The sequence below is a fragment of the Molossus molossus genome, unplaced genomic scaffold (assembly GCF_014108415.1).
Source record: "Molossus molossus isolate mMolMol1 unplaced genomic scaffold, mMolMol1.p scaffold_m16_p_3, whole genome shotgun sequence".
In the NCBI taxonomy this organism is placed as follows: Eukaryota; Metazoa; Chordata; class Mammalia; order Chiroptera; family Molossidae; genus Molossus; species Molossus molossus.
Window position 1 is genome coordinate 81501614 of NW_023425366.1, and position 18182 is coordinate 81519795.

The 18182-nt window shown below is 42.4% G+C and overlaps 1 protein-coding gene across 1 annotated transcript in view; it reads right to left on the reverse strand.

Annotated features, from left to right (window-relative positions):
- Positions 1–5460, reverse strand: part of MCC (MCC regulator of WNT signaling pathway) — a 253338-nt gene extending 247878 nt beyond the window's left edge. The window contains exon 1 of the mRNA XM_036280129.1: positions 4818–5460. Coding sequence (XP_036136022.1) covers positions 4818–4874 — 57 coding nt within the window. The 5' untranslated portion in view covers positions 4875–5460. The remainder of the gene's footprint in view (positions 1–4817) is intronic.
- Between the last annotated feature and the right edge of the window lie 12722 nt (positions 5461–18182).

Consider the following 18182-nt stretch of genomic DNA (forward strand, 5'->3'; position numbering starts at 1 on the left):
TCAGCTTCCACCTCCTCCTTCTTGGAACCCAGCTGCCACGCGGGGAAGAAACCCAAGCAGCCACACCCACGTAAAGAGAACTGAGGGGATCTCTCAGGGCACAGCCAGCACTGATCGGCGAGCCACGTGATGAAGCCCGTTTGGAAGTGGATCTTCCAGCTGCATTCACAGGGCTTTCCCCTTGAGCTCTGCCCAAATTACAAAACCAGGAGCAAATAGGATTGTCATTTGAAGTCTCTAAATTTGGGGGCAGTTTGTCACAAAGCCAAAAAGCCTCTTAAATCAGTTCTTCAAATTCTATATAAAAAGGGAAAGAGAGCAGAGGCAAGGTGTTCGTTCATGAAACATTCCTAGAACACCTGCTATGTGCCAGACTCTGCCAGGTCTTGACACTGCCCTTCTGTTGCTTATAGTCTGTGGCTAAGACAGACATTCAACACCTCACTACAATGAAGTGGGATTCTATAGAGACGGAGGACGGTGAAGTGTAAAGGGGTGTGGGAACACTCGGTGATCTCACAGGCCCTTCCAACTCTGTTACTGTGTAACTGGACGAAGAAGAGTAAGTACATCTGTGAGATGGCCACTTAGAGATAGTCACACAAGATAAACTATCTAGAGAGTTAGAGTATCGGTGAAGATGTGGGGTTTCAGGAGCCACCCAACAAGCACCTGGTGAAAGCAGGGAGTTGGCCCTATAGCCTACATTCAAGAGTAGAATACGCTTATGAAAGAGGCTTTGAATATGTGATAAGCAGAGTCAGGGAAATACACTTTCCAGGGCAACTAAGGTTTCAAAATAAATTGTGATGGGAGAATTTTACCTGTTCATTGTTTAATATTTAAAAGACAAACAATATAATTGCTTCAAAGTATTCTTTGAGTGAGGAAAAAATATTTTTTCACTCCCAGAGGTTTTCATGATTGCCAAGAACGAACAAACTCTTAAAGGTAAATTTCTATTTTCCTACATAAGCAGGTACCTATCAGACAAGCAGATTGGGTGAACAACTACTCTGTAAAGACGAGTAAATTCAAGTCCTACTCTGATAATGCTGCCCCTTAAGACATCTTCCCAAAGTCTGAATTACTCTAAAGACCAAGAGATATGATTGTAAAACACTGATAAAGTATGTACTGGCCCCAAGGTTTTACCAAGTCAAACAGAATTAACTGCTAACCAAAAACCCATGGACAGGAAGAAGATTTAAGAGCCTTCCCTTGACAAAGTTTGGGAGAATTTAATCTAATGCTGCTGGAACTGTGTCCATTCAGCTTCTTGATAGCGGAGGAGGAAGACTGAAAGCCAACCATTTGATTTTCTAAGTACTTTTGATTTGGCTGATGTTGAAGTCCTTCCTTAAACTCCCATCAGAAAAAGAAAAAAAACATCCTTTGAGTCTTTGATGGAGACTGCTAATAGCCAAGAAAAAAAGAACAGCCAATTCATGCTTCTCAAATTTTCCTTTTGAATTACCTTTGTTAATGCTAAGGACTAGTTTGCTTTGGTTAGTGTTCAGACTTGACATAAGCTATTAATGGTCATGAATAAATAAAAATGTTTTGAATGTCCATAGGTAGAGGGCATTTTACTCTCTCCTATAATCATCTCACAGGATCTTAAACAGCTATTGTTCTAAGTAAAGACACAACAGGAACACATTCATGAATTTCCTGTTTTCCATCTTAAAGTTCTCACACATGCAAAACACCTCATGCCTAACACCCAGCTCTCTGCCTCCTCCTGTATCCCTCACACCTAGTCGCTCCTGCCACTCTTGGAATGAAGCTTTCCTGGAGCAGGACAGGCAGGCGGAGGTCAATACCTAAATTGTTTTGTGGGGTTTTTGTTTGTTTTTATTATATATAGAGAGGAATGAAAAGATAGAAACACTCATGTGAGAGAAAAACATCGATTGGTTGCCTCCACTACATGCCCCAAATGGGGTTGAACCTGCAACCTAGGTATGTGCTCTGACCTGGAATCAAACAGCAACCTTTTGGTGTAGGAGACTATGCTCCAACCAACTGAGCCACCCAACCAGGGTGAACACCTGACTTGTTGACCAAAGCTTGCTGCTCTCACGAACAGGTCCAGGAGATTACAACAGAAATGGATTCAAGTCACTTCCCCTTGTTCAGGATGTTATGAAGTCACTGTCAACATTATTGTCAGAGTCAATGATTCCTGTGGCTATAGGACCCTCGCAGAGGGATAAGCTCACAAGTCAACGCCAATGAGAGCGGCTTCTTGTTTATAACACCCAGGATAATGCTGGGCCCTTTTAGAGTTTTTCCTGCCTCTCAAATGCCTGGTGAACATCAGGCTACCTCTGACCCCACAGTGACCTCCAGGCCGCGTTGAGGCTCCTGGACAATAAGAGATATGGCATTAAAGGGGCCCCTGAGAGATTTTATTAGCTCTGCTTCCATATGAGGAGGAGAAAGCAAGCATTAAAAAGGATGACAACTTTGCCCCATAAGATATTAAAGCAAAGTCAGTGTTTAAGAGAAAAATTACAGTGAAAAGAAGAAACTCTCCTTTACATCAAAGACCTAAAGTGAGAAATACAAATGAATTGTATATGAGTCCATATGAATACCAATCTGTAGCCATTACAGAACACCTGATGACTATAGCCCATGATACACTGAACTGAGATTTAGGGTCCACAAAGTATGACCCCCCGCCCACATACACCTTCTTGCCTTACAAATTCTTTTTACACATACTGTGATTTAAAATATGTACAAAAGCTAAAAATAACTACCTTTACAGTCTGTTGCAACTACTCAATCTGCAGGGAACCTAGGATTGGGGGGATGGAGGGGCAACTAAATCACTGAGCCTAAAAAGAAAGCTCTAAAGAAGGCAAGGAATGAATGAGCAGACATCGAGAAAAAGGAAAGAAAATTTGGTAAAAGATATGGTTGGGGCAGAAACTTGTTTATTTCCTTATGTACATAACTAGGCCCTGTAATGCTGAAATATTACTGCTCCAACCAATGCAGAGGTCACAAAGCACCCTCAAGTCTTTCACTTGGCCACAGGTTCGCCAAGGAGTGGATAAACAGGGCACAGGATGGAGAGTTTTACCTCCCACCTGTGTTTTACAGACGCCCAGTTCATCTAATGTACTCTGACCTTGCCAACACTACTGAAGTCAGTCCAGGCCTCCTCCCTCTCTATTCAGCCTTCCAGCCACCTTCATCCGGAATCTGTGATTCATTTTTCAACAGAGGTAAGTGAATAGCGCACTTCAGGTGCAGTGTGAAAGCTGCCAGATAGAAATAAGCAATGTGAAGGGCCTGGCCAAGACTGCAAGATGTATGCCTTTAGTTTTTTATTTTTAAATGAACTTAGTAGGTAAGTCAAAGGCTTCTCCGTAAATAGTGTAGCAGGGTCCTGGGTTACACTTTAGATCTGAAACCTCTGCCTGCATTTAAAATTGGCAAAAATCACTTAGGTCTGTGGGCCTCTCCCCCTACCTCCCATTTTTAAATTAAACCCTACTCCCAGCATCTCCCGTTTTCTACATCACAAGGGAGAGCACAAGAATTAGGAAATGCCTCTACCTCATTCCGCCAACACCTCAAATCGCTATTCCAAACTCAAGCAGGCACAGCACAGCAGTAAGACACTTAGAGCACCAGGCTGGAGCCGCAGCAGTCTCTGCTGGATACCGGCCGCAGACCTACTCGGGTTACCCATGTACACTCGCTCCCTTCGCCTCACCCGCCCTCTCCCCACAGTGAGGACTCTATCCTCTCCCTTTACTACACCGTAAGTAATCTGACATCACTTCTGCCTTCCGGCTGTTTTTACATCGGTCGTTTTTTCTTCCCCTTTCCTTTCTTCAGCCGTATTCAAGAAGCAGAGATTATTTATTCTACGTTTTGTTCCCAGAAATGGCTCGGTGAGAGTGCTAAGAGGAAACCCCACAGCCATCAAGCCTCCTGCTGTACACAAGAATCTCAGACTTTCTCCTCTCTTCTGGGCATCCAGTTCTGTAGGTTTCCCATCACTACTTTTCAGGTATTCAAAGCGGGGGCGGGGGGGGGGGGCGAGCCCCAAGCATCTCTAAAGTCATCAAAAAGGTGGCTTTGAGCATCTTACCGTTCACATATTTGCATACCGTTTGATGTAGCCTTTAATTTCAAAGCAGGTCTCAAACACTCAGGAAGATATGTTACAGTAAGAGCCAGGAATTGCAAATGCGCTTGCCTCAAAGACTCAGGAGTCCAGTCCCGGGCAGGAAATAAAGTTCTAAGCGGCTTTGATGTGCTTCCTCCCCGCACCGCTCCCCAGGGCGGGTCATTCATCTCCGCCGCGGAGAGACCACCTTGCCTGAATTTAACCAAATGCATCACACGTGGGAGCCAAGTGGCAGATTTAGTAATCCAATGAGCTCCCCAGCTCCACCAAATTAGTTACCACCGCTTCAACTCAGCTGGGATCCCCATGCATTTTGCGAAGACGAAAAGGAATGTTGTATATAAATTGGGGGGAATGGGTGGGAAGGGACAGGGGACCCAGACCGCGGCGAGTAAAACGCCTTGGCGGCGTGGTGAGAGCTTGTTTCTTTTTTAAACCACTCGTTTCGGACTGAAATATCGAGCCAGTTCAGGTCATTTCCTGAGTAATACTACAAGTTAAAACAAGATTCAGAAAATCTATTAATCTTTCATTGCGCTGCCTCCAGAATGGGAGTGCGAGGCGGGTAGGATGCAGGGCTGGGGGCGATGGGGAGGGAGGGGGTTTTGTCGAAAAGCCAATGCCCACGAAACCGGAGCTCGCGACCTCAGCTGTTCCTTACCTCGCTCAGCTCGGCCGAGGAGTCGTTTCCGTATTTCATGGCAACTCCAGAATTCATGACTGCACTTTTCAGAGCCGAGCTCCTCCTCCCCTCCAGGTCTCGGAGCTCGTGAGTTAGGCTTAACAGGCTCGATGTCCACCGCTCGGTCCCTCCTGGCACATTTTAGTCTAGACAGCCATTTTCACCCTGGACAGTGGTGAAGCCCAAACGAAGGATGCTAGCACCCCGAAAAGGACCCGAGCCGGCTCGCGTTTCACGGACGAGCCATTGCTGCAGAAAGCTGGGTGGCGTGGCGCGCTCGCAGCTGCTGCAGCGGCCGGGCCGGCGCGGGGACCCGCCCGCGAGCGCCCACCGCCGGGTCCCGGGGCAGTGCCACCCGCGGCGCCGCCTCGCCACTCCTACGGTGCCTCGCCGACCCCCATGATCCGGCTGGAGGGCACCTCCCAGCAAGATCCCGCACCCTAGGGGCTTCGTCGAGCCCTGGAAGAAACCCGGGCAGCGGAGCGAGGAAGATCCGCTCCTCCGGTTCCTGGGGAGGAAGGAAAGCTAGAGAGAGCCGGAGCGGGGCTGCACTTCACGCCGAAGTTTCCCTGTTGAATCGTCTGGAGTTGTAAGTGGTTTCTGATTGAACACAGCTGTCTAGCTGCTGGCTACGGGGTGCGCGGAGGAGGCGGGGCCAGAAAGAGAAAAAGGGGGGAAAAGCCCGCAGGAGGCCGAGCCGAGACGTGCGGGGGAGAGCTCTCTACGTTGGTGATTACAGTACCCACGTCCAGGAGGGAGAGGAGAAACAGGAAAAGCCACCTGAGTAATCGTGCAGAAAAATGAAAAACAAAACAAAAAAAAACTTCCCTCCTGGTAGCCACTTTCCACGATTCAACGAAGTCAAGACAAATCTGAACACTGTACGTACGTCAGGCCACGCTGTGCACTTCTCATGGTACATTAAGATTTTACTAGTGTGGGGCGGTTATTTTCCCTGATCAGTCTAAAGTCAACGCTGCGGGTGTAAATTCACTGTCAAACCCCCTCCCTGTCGCTGGGGGCAGATTACATTTTCTGCATGTCTATAATAAAGATCAAGATGCCCCATCCCTTGCAAGATGTAAGACTGGCTCAAATAACCTATCGTACCCAATTCCCAGACCTTCCTTAAAAAAATATTACATTTCCCATTTCCCATCTTCTTCAACCCCTAGACCTTCCTTTAAAATCTTACTGCTCATCTGAGCAGAGCTAGATTTGTATTTCTGGGGCTTGGCGTATGAATCAGAAAAGATTTAAGGGGCTGTTATATCCAGCGGACTCCTGGGATCAGAGCTTCCCTTCAGCCTTGAGCTAAAAACAAGGCAGGGAGGAAATTTTCTATCCTAAAGGTTAAGGTCCCCTGAACTTGAGATGCCCTGAAACAAGTCTGATCTCTTAAAACAGTAGGTTTGAGGGGGATTATCAGTCTCTGTCTACACAATGGGAACTGTCTCCACCCCCACTGACAGACCTTGGCATTTCCTAAAGCATTCTATGAAAAAGCCATTGTATTGTAAATTTGCAAAGTCTTTTCTCTCTCTCTCTCTTTTTTTCTTTCCCAAATAGGATGTTTATTTTGCTCTTTAGGAAGGAGCAAAGAGTTTTACATTTGCATATATCTTCTTGCCCATCTGCCTTCCTGTTGAGTTTATTCATTGCCTGATGGAAGCACTATTGGGCTGAGGAAGAGTTTGCTGCTTTTTTGAGGCCCTGAGTCCTACCTTCTGGGGCACTGCCAGACTAGAGCACATTGGGAGAAACTCTTCTGCATGGGGAGGCGTTGGGAAGCCACATTATTTTACTTCATTGAAACCTGTTGAGAACTGACCCTGTGCTTGAAGTTGGAGATGGTGAAAGAATATAAAAATATAAAGAAGACTCAAGCACCAACCTTGCCCATACAGTGTTTATAGTCTGATAAAACATAAATAAAAATGAAAATTGTAGATAGAAAATGATACTTGCTATAAAAGCAGTACAAATGAAGATCTACTGCAGTTCGGAAGAGGAAATAGGATTTTGGCTGGGCTGGGTTGGAGAATAAGACTCTGTAAGGGAATCTTAGGAGAAATAGCATGTGAAACGATCTTTGAAGAATGGCGGGACCCAGCAGAAATGGAGTAAGGACAAGGTATCCCCGGCAGTGGGACCACTGTGAGGGGAAGTGTGGATGGAGGCTGGAATGAGCAAAGCATGAGTGGGGACATTCCATTCTGGAATGGAATCTGGATTAGATGCGTGAGTTGAAGCTAGATCATGAACAGTTTTGAGTGCGAAGCTAAAGAAATGGGACTTTTGATAGGCAATGGAGAGCCACTTAATGTTTTTGAGCACAAAAATGTGCTTTTAAACGGTCCAGGGACTTTGTATCATGAGCAACTAACATGAATTCAAATAGACTAGTGCTGAGTGTTTAAAAAAACATATTTTTAAAGAAAGTAGTTGAGGTGTTTAAAGGAACATTTTTCATACTAGAAGGCCCCTAAAACCAAGCAGATGACTTAATCTGGTATTCAACAAAAAAAATGATCTGTTCCAAAAGTGGAGGAAAAATTGGCAGTGTTAAACTTATTAAGAAGCAATATGTCTGTAGGTTCTACTTTATGGACGATAAAAAACATTTTAAAGAGTAATGTTGGCAATAGGGATTTTCTTCTTAAACAATGACTTTAATACTTAACCCCCACATAAGATGTAATTCCACTACAATCTGGCAGCAGTAAATGTGGTAAATTGAAAGTGGGACATGGACATGCCAAGTGAACTACCCAACAGTTGGGCAAGAGGCTACACACAGGGCCTAATTTAAGTTTGGGCAATGGAAATGGATTTGGGGGGGGGGGTAGGTGGCATGTGTGAGATTCTATAAAAAGAGAGTAGACAGAAACTGTGGTGGAAAAAGAACTTTAAAATGATTTATAGAACTAGAATTTGTCTGAACGGGATTTGGGGCAATGCCTCAAAAAAAAAAAAAAAAAAAAAAAAAAAAAGGAGGGGGATTCCAGAGAAGAAATAGGTTAAGAAGGAAACTGCATTTGGGATATCACCAGTTGAAGGTGGCATCTGGATATTCAAGTGGAAATGTTTAGCAGCAAGGTTAAAAGGTAGCTATGGAGATAAGTCAGTATTGAGATGGAGATGGAGGTTTGGGGTTACCCCTATTAGAATAATAAATGATGAGAGAGAACATCGAAATGAGGTAAGGTTGCCAAGGAGGAGAAGACAGAGAAAAGAGAAGTGGTCTGAGGACATTATCTTAAGGAAGGTCTTTTTCATGGAGGCAAAAGAATAAAAGAAGAAATGTGGGGAAGGCCACTGGCAGAAATAGGAAGATAACCAGTAGAACTCTGAGTCTGGAAGTCTAAGGGAGTAGACAGAAGGGGCAGCATTGCCCGGCCCGTGTGGCTCAGTGGTTGAGTGTCAACCCATGCACCAAGAGGTTGCTGGTTCGATTCCTGGTCAGGGCACATGCCCAGGTTGTGGGCCAAATCCCCAGTTGGAGGCATGCAGGAGGTGGCCAGTTGATGTTCTCTCTCATCAATGTTTCTATCTCTCTCTCCCTCTCCCTTTCTTTCTCTAAAATCAATAAAGAAAAAAATTATTTATAAAAAAGGGGAGCAGCATCAATTTTATATGCTACAGAGTGGGCTTAGAGGGGAGAAGGCGGATGAAGATAAAAGTCCATTTCAAAGACATTAATATCCATCAAAGGTAAATTTCTACAAAGCTAAGGAAACAGAACCCAGAGTGCTACAGGCAATGAGGAGGAACTGGGCTGGTAACTACGCTTTCCATAAATTTGATGGTGACAGGAAATCAGGAGCTGGGATATTCTCTGAGAGTAGGTAAGCAATGTTGAGTAGAAGGTAGAATAGGCATATTTGTAGTCTGTAGCTAAGGGAAACCATGGAGACCCCGAGAGAGAAGGGAGATGGAACAAATTTCCTGAAAAGGGAAGGAAGGAAAGGACCAAGGACAGTCCCATGAGATTAGCTCTGGAATAGGCTTGAACAAGAGGAGGATTCCAATGCTCCTTCCTAGGACACCTGGTACAGTTGGGACCCCTGGAGAATTTATAGACTAGTAAAAGGAAGACCTCACAGATACAAAATAACTAATAGCATTAATTTGAAGAGTTATCTAACATCTTCTGTGTGGTTGTGGAGGTGTAATAAAGACTAATGATAACTTATAATCAAATGTTAAGTTAAGGAAAGAAAGACCATAGATTGTCTGTCAATGCAAGGAGAATAGAATCGTCGTGATCCCCACCCTTGAAACTGTTCAAGCACAGGTTAAAGGCTGGTGGGCCACACAGAAAACCTGTGGTATACAGAATTTCATGCAATATGAGAGAGTCTAAATCAGTTATCTTCTCATCTAAGTTTCCATGAAATGAAAGTTTTTTTGCTGTAACTTAAATGCCTTGTGATTTTTTTTAACCTCTTAGTCTGGGAATCTCTACTATCAAGAAATCTAAGATATTGTAGTAGACAAGAATGCAACCAAGTCAGTATCCTAAGGAGCTCCTTAGCATGTCATCTCAGCACACTAAAGGGGAATAAAGTCCCAAGTGCATTTCCAATGTAATAAAAGGTCTCAAGATTAGCATTCACCATAGTTTACCAAGTGGATAACTGCATCTCCACACATCCTTTCATAATGTGGCAGCCTCGACATGATCTCTCCAGAAGATCATCTCCAAGTTTGCTTCAGCAGACAGGAGGCTCCTGTTCAGAAGTATGGGCAGGAATTTAATCAAGATCAGGGAGCACGTCTGGGAGAAGGAGGAAAATCTGCTTTCCAACCTGGCAGTATCTTGGAGCTTGGGTACCCCTCCTTCCTGGGCCTTGTCTTCTTTAGAGACTAATCTAGTTTCATCTGGTCTCTGGGAGAAGAGGAGACAGTGAGCAGTAGTCCTGGGAATGCAGAAGTTGCGGTTTGGATGAGTGGATGGTTCCATGTACCAACTGCACGCTGTGGGCACACTGGCATTGTGGTTCTGCTGTCAGGGGCAGTCTGGCCCCTCTCTGAGTGACTGCCGACCTTCATGATTTCTACACAGCAGGGATTCTATTCTGGGTTTCCGTCTGTGCCTTCTACTAGTAATAAACATCAGATTAATTAAAGCAATCTTGGGTGCAAGTCTTGAACCTCCAGTATTAATGAAATTGATTGAAACTTTGGGACTGCCGCAGCCCTCTATGACATGTCTCTATTCTTAGGGTGTCCAAGCCACCCTTGTCTGCCACAGCATTCCACTGTGCGGGGGCAGGCCTGTCCTCCAGCCTACACAGGACCCAAACTCCAAAGTTGCCCTTCCACCTGGACTCTCTTAAACTAAACACATCATTGATACCTCAGATTTTAGGAAGAAAGCAGTCTGGTTAAGCTAATTCACATAAAGGTGAAAAATACTCATAACCTTCTCAACCAAGCCCAAAGTATTTGCATTGTAAAAAGAGAATGCTTTGAAATAATGTTAAATTGGTGGAATTTCCTGAAGAAGAAAGTGACTTTTCCGAGGAAGGAGGATTTCAAGATACAGAGACAATAGGAAGTCCTAGTCCTCTAAGTCCTTGAGGGTCATAAAAGTCAGGGAACCCTCAAAGTATACACTCAGAAGAATTTCCTGCCCTAAATCTATAAGCCCAGCCCAGTCTCCCTCCCTCAGGAGTCTAGAGACGCTTTCCCTAGCCAGCTCCTGTGGCCCTCTGTTCAAGCACCGAGCCAGCTCTTCTCTCAAACCTCAGTTGCTCCAGATGCCGCAACACAAAGAATTCCAGAAGCACTGCACTAGATGATCTTTGTCTTGGTCTCTATGTCCTCAGAGAACAACCTTAAAAACCTGGAAGAACGCCAGCTGGTGTGGCAAAGTTGCCCGAGCGTCATCCCATGCCCTAGGAGGTTGCCAGTTCAATTCCTGATCAGGGGACATGCCCAGGTTGTAGGCTCGATCCTCAGTGTGGAGGTAGGGGGAGATGGTGCAGGAGGCAGCTGATTAATACTTCTTTCTCATTCATGTTTATCTCTCTCTCTCTCTCCCTTCCTCTCTGTGAAATCAATAAAAACATTAAAAAAAAAAAAAAAAACCTGAAAGAAATCCTGCGATCACCTAGCTCATCCCTGCATCCCACTTATATATATATATAAGTATTTGTAGGTCAGCAAGTTTGTGGCATTCATTCAAAAGAGAAAAGCACCCACCGTGTGCAGTTACTGTGTGGTGCCTTAAGATTCAGTGGTGTATGGGACCCCAAAAAATCCAGAGCTAGCACGCTTGGTGGGAAATGATTAATAAATAAGGAAGACAATTACAGCTTGTGATGGGTACTATAAAAGAATTCAACAGGAACTATGCTGAGGGAGAGCAGGCCCCTTAAATGAAGCAATCAGAAAAGGCCTTGATGAGGAGGTAACATTTCAGCATGAAGGTCAAGAAGCCTGCTGGCAGAAAGTGGGCGGAGATGGTCAGGCAGAGGGAAAAGCAAGAGCAAAATCTTGGGGCAGAGAAGGGCTTTACCTTTCCAATAAACTTCAAGATTTATATTTAGTCTAAATTTCAATTAAGAGGGAGGCAGTGTGCTGGAACATGATGCAAAAGACGATGGAGGAGCCAGACCATGCAGGGTGTGTGTAGGTCACAGATTTTACCTTTGCATATGGAGGTGCCACAGGAAAACTTTGAGCATGGTAGAGACACAATCCAGTTTGTGTTTTTAAAAGGTAAATATATTCCTAGACAAACTTTACCACTGGGTAACCTAAAATGTAGAAAAAAGAAAGTTCCTTCTTTATAGAAGTATTTCTTGGAATAACTGAAGATGAATTGATAGAATTAGACCATCCCTATTATGCGACCTCTAATGAATTAATGGAGTTAGATATAAAGCACATTGGATACTAATATCACAAGAAGCATACAGCCAAACACATGACCTCTGAAAGAAGAACACAGTACCACCTATGAGGGCATCTTAGCAGTTGTTAATATGAAAGAACATATAACATTACAAAGATGCAATCAGCCAAATCCAGACTATAACGTTACAGGACAAGCAGTCTGGTTTCTTCAACAAATAAGTTGCAAGGAGAGGGGAAAAGGAGCAAGTGAACAAGAGAGATATTAATGGAAAGGGAACCCTATAGACATATCAAGCAATTGCAATATGCAGTTCTTATTGGGACATTGATTCAAACAACCTGACTGTAAAATAAAATTACACTATCAGACATTCATTTTTGGATGTTTGATGCTATTAAATAGTATCATTAATTCTTTATATTTGTTAATGGCCTTGTGGTTATATTTTAAAAGAGTCTTTATCTTTTACAGATTATATAATGAAATATTTAAGAGTGAAATTATATGATATAGGGAATTTGTGTCAAAATACTAGAGGAGGCAAGAAAATAAGTGTTGTTTACAATGCATCGGTAACTATTAAAGCTCGGTGACCGGTAAATGGGAATTCATGCTACTCTGTCCATTTGTATGTATTTGAAAATCTTCATAATAAGAAATCCACATAAAGGATAGTTTTGCCCTTTTGTAAAGAGTGGGTTGCGTAGCCATACAAGTAGGGCAGGGAAACCTGCTAAAGGCCATCGCAGTTATCTGGTAAGAGGATGTCCGTGGCTTGAAACTCAGTGAAATAAATAAATGATGATAAATGGATGAACTTGAAATATATTTTTTTAGGTAAAAGTGACCAGAACTTGGTGAATGATTGGATGCAGGTAATGAGACTAAGAGGAATCAGAATGTCTACAAGTTGGGGGTTGAACAATTGGGTGTTGGGAAGGACTGGGTTTGGGAGAAACACGGGTTCCATTTTGGACACGTTAAATTGGAGATTCCTAATTGACATCTGAGAGGATGCCAATAGCAGTTGGATAAAGTTTTGTGTTCGGGTGAGAGTCAGGCTAGACATATGGATTTGTAATTCATCAGCATATAGGCTGATGCTGAAAGCCATGAGAACACACAGGGTCACCTAGGGAGAGAGTGAGTACAAACAAAACAGTCCCAGGACTTATCACTGAGATGCTCCAACAGTTCCAGGTTGGGTAGAGGAAGAGAATCAGCAAGGAAGATCAAGAAAAAGCATCCACCACAGAAGAAAAACACTGAAGGTGTGACATCACAGATGTCAAGAGACGAGTGTTTCAAAGAGACTGGCAACCTAAGTGGAAAGCTGCTGGGAGTTCAAAAAGGTTGACAACAAAGAAGGGTCCTTTGGTTTTGGAAATGACTTTGAGAGGAGCAATTTCATTAAGTGATAGAGATGGATGGAAACTAGATTAGTGTAAACTGAATAGTAACTAGGAAGTGAAAAAATTGGGAGAACATGGAGATTACTTTTGAGAAGCATATTGCCCCAAACCTCACTATTACTGAACTATCTGATGAGATCTTGAACCAAAGTGCTAACATCTACTTCGGAGCTTTTCTCCTTTTACAACCCCTTCAGTCAAGTTATCTTGGAGTCCCTTGGCTGCGATTAGAGACTCTGAGTTGTTAGATAGTGGATCCCTCCCTAAACTAATAACTGAAGTCTGTTCCATCATGCTGGGTCTTTACCTCATTGTTTGTGAAACTGGCTACATTGCTTTTTGACCCAGTGACTTAGTGCTGTAAAATAGAAGGAATGTGGTAGATAATTTGGTTAGTCTGAATTTAAAGTTTGCTAAGAAAAAAAGTACTTCAAAACAATTTCCAGATTAAATCTCACAGATAGAACAAATAAAAATTCAGCCTCCTCCAACTGCAAATATAACTCAAGCATTAAGAAAACACCCCTGCCCTGGCTGGTTTTGCTCAATGGTTAGAGCATCAGCCTGCAGTCCAGAGAGACCCGGGTTCGGTTCCCGCTAAGGGCATGTACCTCTGTTACAGTTTGTCCCCGGCCTGGTTGGGTTGTGCGGGTGGCAGCCACTTGATGTGTCCCTTTCACGTCAAAGTTTCTCTCTCTCTTCCTCTCTCTCCTTCCCACTCTGTCTGAACAAAAAATGGAAAAATGTCCTCCAGTGAGGTTAAAAATAAAAAATTAACACCCCTGTGGTGTTTGCCTGTCTCATTAATCACATTCATGATCTGCCTCATACATAGCTTAGTCATTCTAATAACGTAAAATTATTTGGCATCAATACCCCTGACATTGTCAGTGGGGAATTCCTAGTTGAGAATCACTAACTCATGCAAGCATCATGTGATGCTTCAAAAACCTCTTTGTGGTTTGATAAGATATTTGGAGCCCCAAACTTAGTATCTGTGTCCTCTTGTCTTAAATACTCAGTGTATCTTTCAAAAAGCTTCACTCTTGTTTTCCAAATGTCTTTATATGATATCAAATTGTCTATAGAACTGAAAAATAACCAGTGGAGATTAAGAATTTGAAAATCTGAAGAAGTTTTGAAAAATAAGTGTCAGCCCCGCCGGTTTGGCTCAGCAGTTAGAGCATCAGCCTGCGGTCCACAGAGACCCGGGTTCGGTTCCCGCTAAGGGCGTGTACTCCGGTTGCAGTTTGTCCCCAGCCCTGGTTGGTCGTGCGATTGGCAGCCACTCAATATGTCCCTTTCACGTCGATGTTTCTCTCTCTCTCTCTCTTCCTCTCTCTCCCTCCCACTCTATCTGAACCAAAAAAAAAGGTGTTAAATTCTCCTAGGAGTACTTGCAAATGGTCAATCTCCTAGAGAGGAAAAAGAAAAATATACATTGAATAAAAGCATGAAAATTTGAAGAACGTGCTTTAATTAAATAGATTCCAAATGCCTGCCACTGTTATTTCTGGAGCACTTTGGGAGGCTAAAACAGCATCATTTCATTACTGTCTTTTAGCTAGAAAATGCTGCAGCAGCTGAACAAAAGGAGCAGAGAAATAATTAATATATTAAAATGCCTCATAGACCTAATGACAAAGGAGGCAATTCACCTGGCATTGTATCAAGCTGATGGGAGAAGACAGAAGAAATGAGGCACAGGCTGGGGAAAGCCATCATCCTCGACTTTGAGTTCAGGAAGTGCCAGTGGATGGGCTACAACAGCTGAGCTTTCCTACAGGGACACAGGGAGGCAGGAGGAGCGGGCTCTTTGACTATGTTGATAAGTCAACTTCCCTCTCCCAGCCATCCTTAGTTGTTTTGCACGATTGTCACCTGAGCTCAAACTTTCCTTCCTAAGAAAATGCTCTTGAATTGGCATCCCTAGCTATGACCCTTACTTGTGTTTAACATTAAACCCACTCATGTTTTTTCATGTGACTACCAGGCACTCTCATTTAGTCTTGTCATCATCATAAATCATGTCTAAAATTGAACTTGTCACTTTCCACCAAAAACCAACTTTAATTTCAGCTTGCAAATTTCTCTATATGGAATCATAGTTAACAGTCTAATAATTTTGGAGTAATTTTTTTTTTTTTTTTTTTGTACGTGCCCCTAACAAGAACCGAACCCAGGACTCTCTGGTCCGCAGGCCGACGCTCCAACCACTGAGCCAAACTGGCCAGGGCTGGAGTAATTTTTAGTTCCTTTCTTCCTTTCCATTTCCAGTCATTTAGCCTTTTCTTCTCCAATTGCTGTGTACACTACTGCTAACAGCATCTTCCAGGCCTTGTCTCTTTATATTTTGGTAACTACAACTTTATGATATGGCTCAACTCCATATCATTCTGCATACTCCAGCATAGCTGTTTTCTCCAAAATACAGCTTTCTATCATATCATTGTACAAGTAAATATTTTAAAAGATATTTTTATAAGTTTTATTGGGATATAATTCACATACCTTAAAATTAATCTTTTAATGTGTACAATTCAGTGGTTTTTAGTACATTCACAGACTTAAACAATCATCACCACTATCTAATTTAGGACATTTTCATCACCCTCAAAGAAACCTATATTCATTTAGCAACCACTAATCTACTTAGTGTCTCTATGGATTTGGCTATTCTGCACACGTCACATAAAAGAAATAAAACAATATGTGGCACTTTGTATCTGGCTTCTTTCACTTAGCATAATGTTTTCAAGGTTCTTCCACATTGTAGCATGTCTAAGTACTTCACTCCTTTTTATTGCTGAATAATATTCCATTGTATGATTTATTCCATATCTTGTTTATCCATTCATTATTTAATGGGCATTTAAGTTGTTTCCACTTTTTGGCTATTATGAATAATGTTGATATATATATATATATATATATGTGTGTGTGTGTGTGTGTGTGTGTATCTATCTATCTATCTATCTATCTATCTATCTATCCCCAATTCTCTTGGGTATATGCCTAGGAATGACATTGCTAGGTAATAGAGTAATTCTGTGTTTAATATTTTGAGGAACTACCAAATTGTTTTCCAAAAATGGTTGCACCATTTCATATTTCCACCAGCAATGTCTGAGGGTTTCAGTTTCTTCACATCCTCACCTATACTTACTCTCTCTGATTACAGGTATTCCCATTTTTCAAAAATTCTGTTTCTTTCTCTCTCTCTTTCTCTCTCACTCATTCTTTTTCTCTCTCTCTTTCTCCCTCCCTCCCTCCTTCCCTCCTTCTCTCTCACTGTGTCTGAAGATAAATGTAAAAATATCCTCGGGTGAGGATTAAAAAAAAAGTTCGCTAACCAAAATAAAATTTTTGCTTTTACAAAAAATAGCATTCAGCATTTGTTTTGCAGCCAGCAGTTATAGAGGTAGCTTGTACCTGAGTAGCAAGAGTGGCCCCACCAAGCTTCTTCTTTGGGAACTTTACTCAGCATCTCAGCATCAAGCCACCATAGCTTTGAACTTGTCGGTGAGCATCTGAGCTTTATCTTAATTTATTTTGTGCATCTATTAGTAAGAAGTGTCCTAAGGTAATTACTTCTTTGCTTTATGCCATTTTTGTTCACAAAAGGTTTCCTAGGAATACCCTACTTTCTGATGGGGGAGGCTGTATACAGACATCCTAGTGGGTGTGATCTTATATCTCATTGTGGTTTAGATCTGCATTATCCTAACGATTGATGAGGTTGAGCATCTTTTCATGTACTTATTAGCTATCCATATATCTTCTCTGAAGAAATGTCTACACAACTCCTTTGCCCATTTTTTTTTTTTTTATCCTCACCCGAGGACATTTTTTTCATTTTTTTGTTCAGATAGGGCAGGAGGGAGAGAGAGAAACATCGATGTGAAAGGTACACATCGAGTGGCTGCCATCCGCACGACCCAACCAGGGCCGGGGACAAACTGCAGCCGAAGGTACATGCCCTTAGCGGGAACCGAACCTGGATCTCTCTGGACCACTGGTCAACGCTCTAACTGCTGAGCCAAACCGGCCAGGGCCCTTTGCCCATTTTTAAATTTGGTTGTCTTTTTATCGTTAAGTTCTTTATATATTCTTTATATATTCTGGAGACTAGACCCTATTGCATATAACTTTGCAAATATTTTCTCCCATTCTGTAGGTTGCCTTTTCACTTTCTTAATAGTGTCCTTTAAAGCATAAACATTTTAAATTTTGATGAAATCCAATTTATCTACTTTTTTATTTTGTTGTTTACGTTTTTGGTGTTATAGCTAAGAGACTATTGCCTAATGCATGGTCATAAAGATTTATTTCTATAATTTCTAATAATGTCATGGTTTTAGCTCCATTTAAAGTTAATTTTTTAATACAGTGTGAGGTGAGGGTCCAACTTCATTCTTTTACATGTGGAGAGTCAGTTATCTCAGCACTATTCATTGAAAAGATTCTTCTTTTCCTCATTGAAGTGTCTCGACACCCTTGTCAAAAATTAATTGACCATACATACAGGTTTATTTTTGGATTCTCACTTCAGTTTCATTTATCTGTATGCTTGCCCTTATGCCAGTACTCAACAGTCCTTTTTTTTTTTTTTAAGCATTTTGTTATTTTATTTTATTTTTGTTACAGATGTTTCTCCTTTTTTACCCTCCTCCCCATCCCCCCCCGCCCCCTGTCCCCGGTTTTGTTGTACATGTCCATTGGTTATGCATACATGCATATAAGTTCTGTGGTTTATCTCTCCCCCACCACCGCCTCTTCCAAGGGTTGTCAGTCTGAACCATACTTCCACATCTCTGGGTCTACCCTATTCCTCAGACTGTTATGTTCATTATATTCCACAAATAAGTGAGAGCATATGGTATTTGTCTTTTTCTGCTTGGCTTGTTTCGCTTAGGATAATACTTTCCAGGTCTCTCCATGTTGTCTCATAAGAGATCTTTCTTTCTTACAGCTGCATAGTACTCCATGTGTACATATACCACAGCTTTTTTATCCGTTTGTCTACTGATGGACCCTTGGGCTGTTTCCAGATCTTAGCTATTG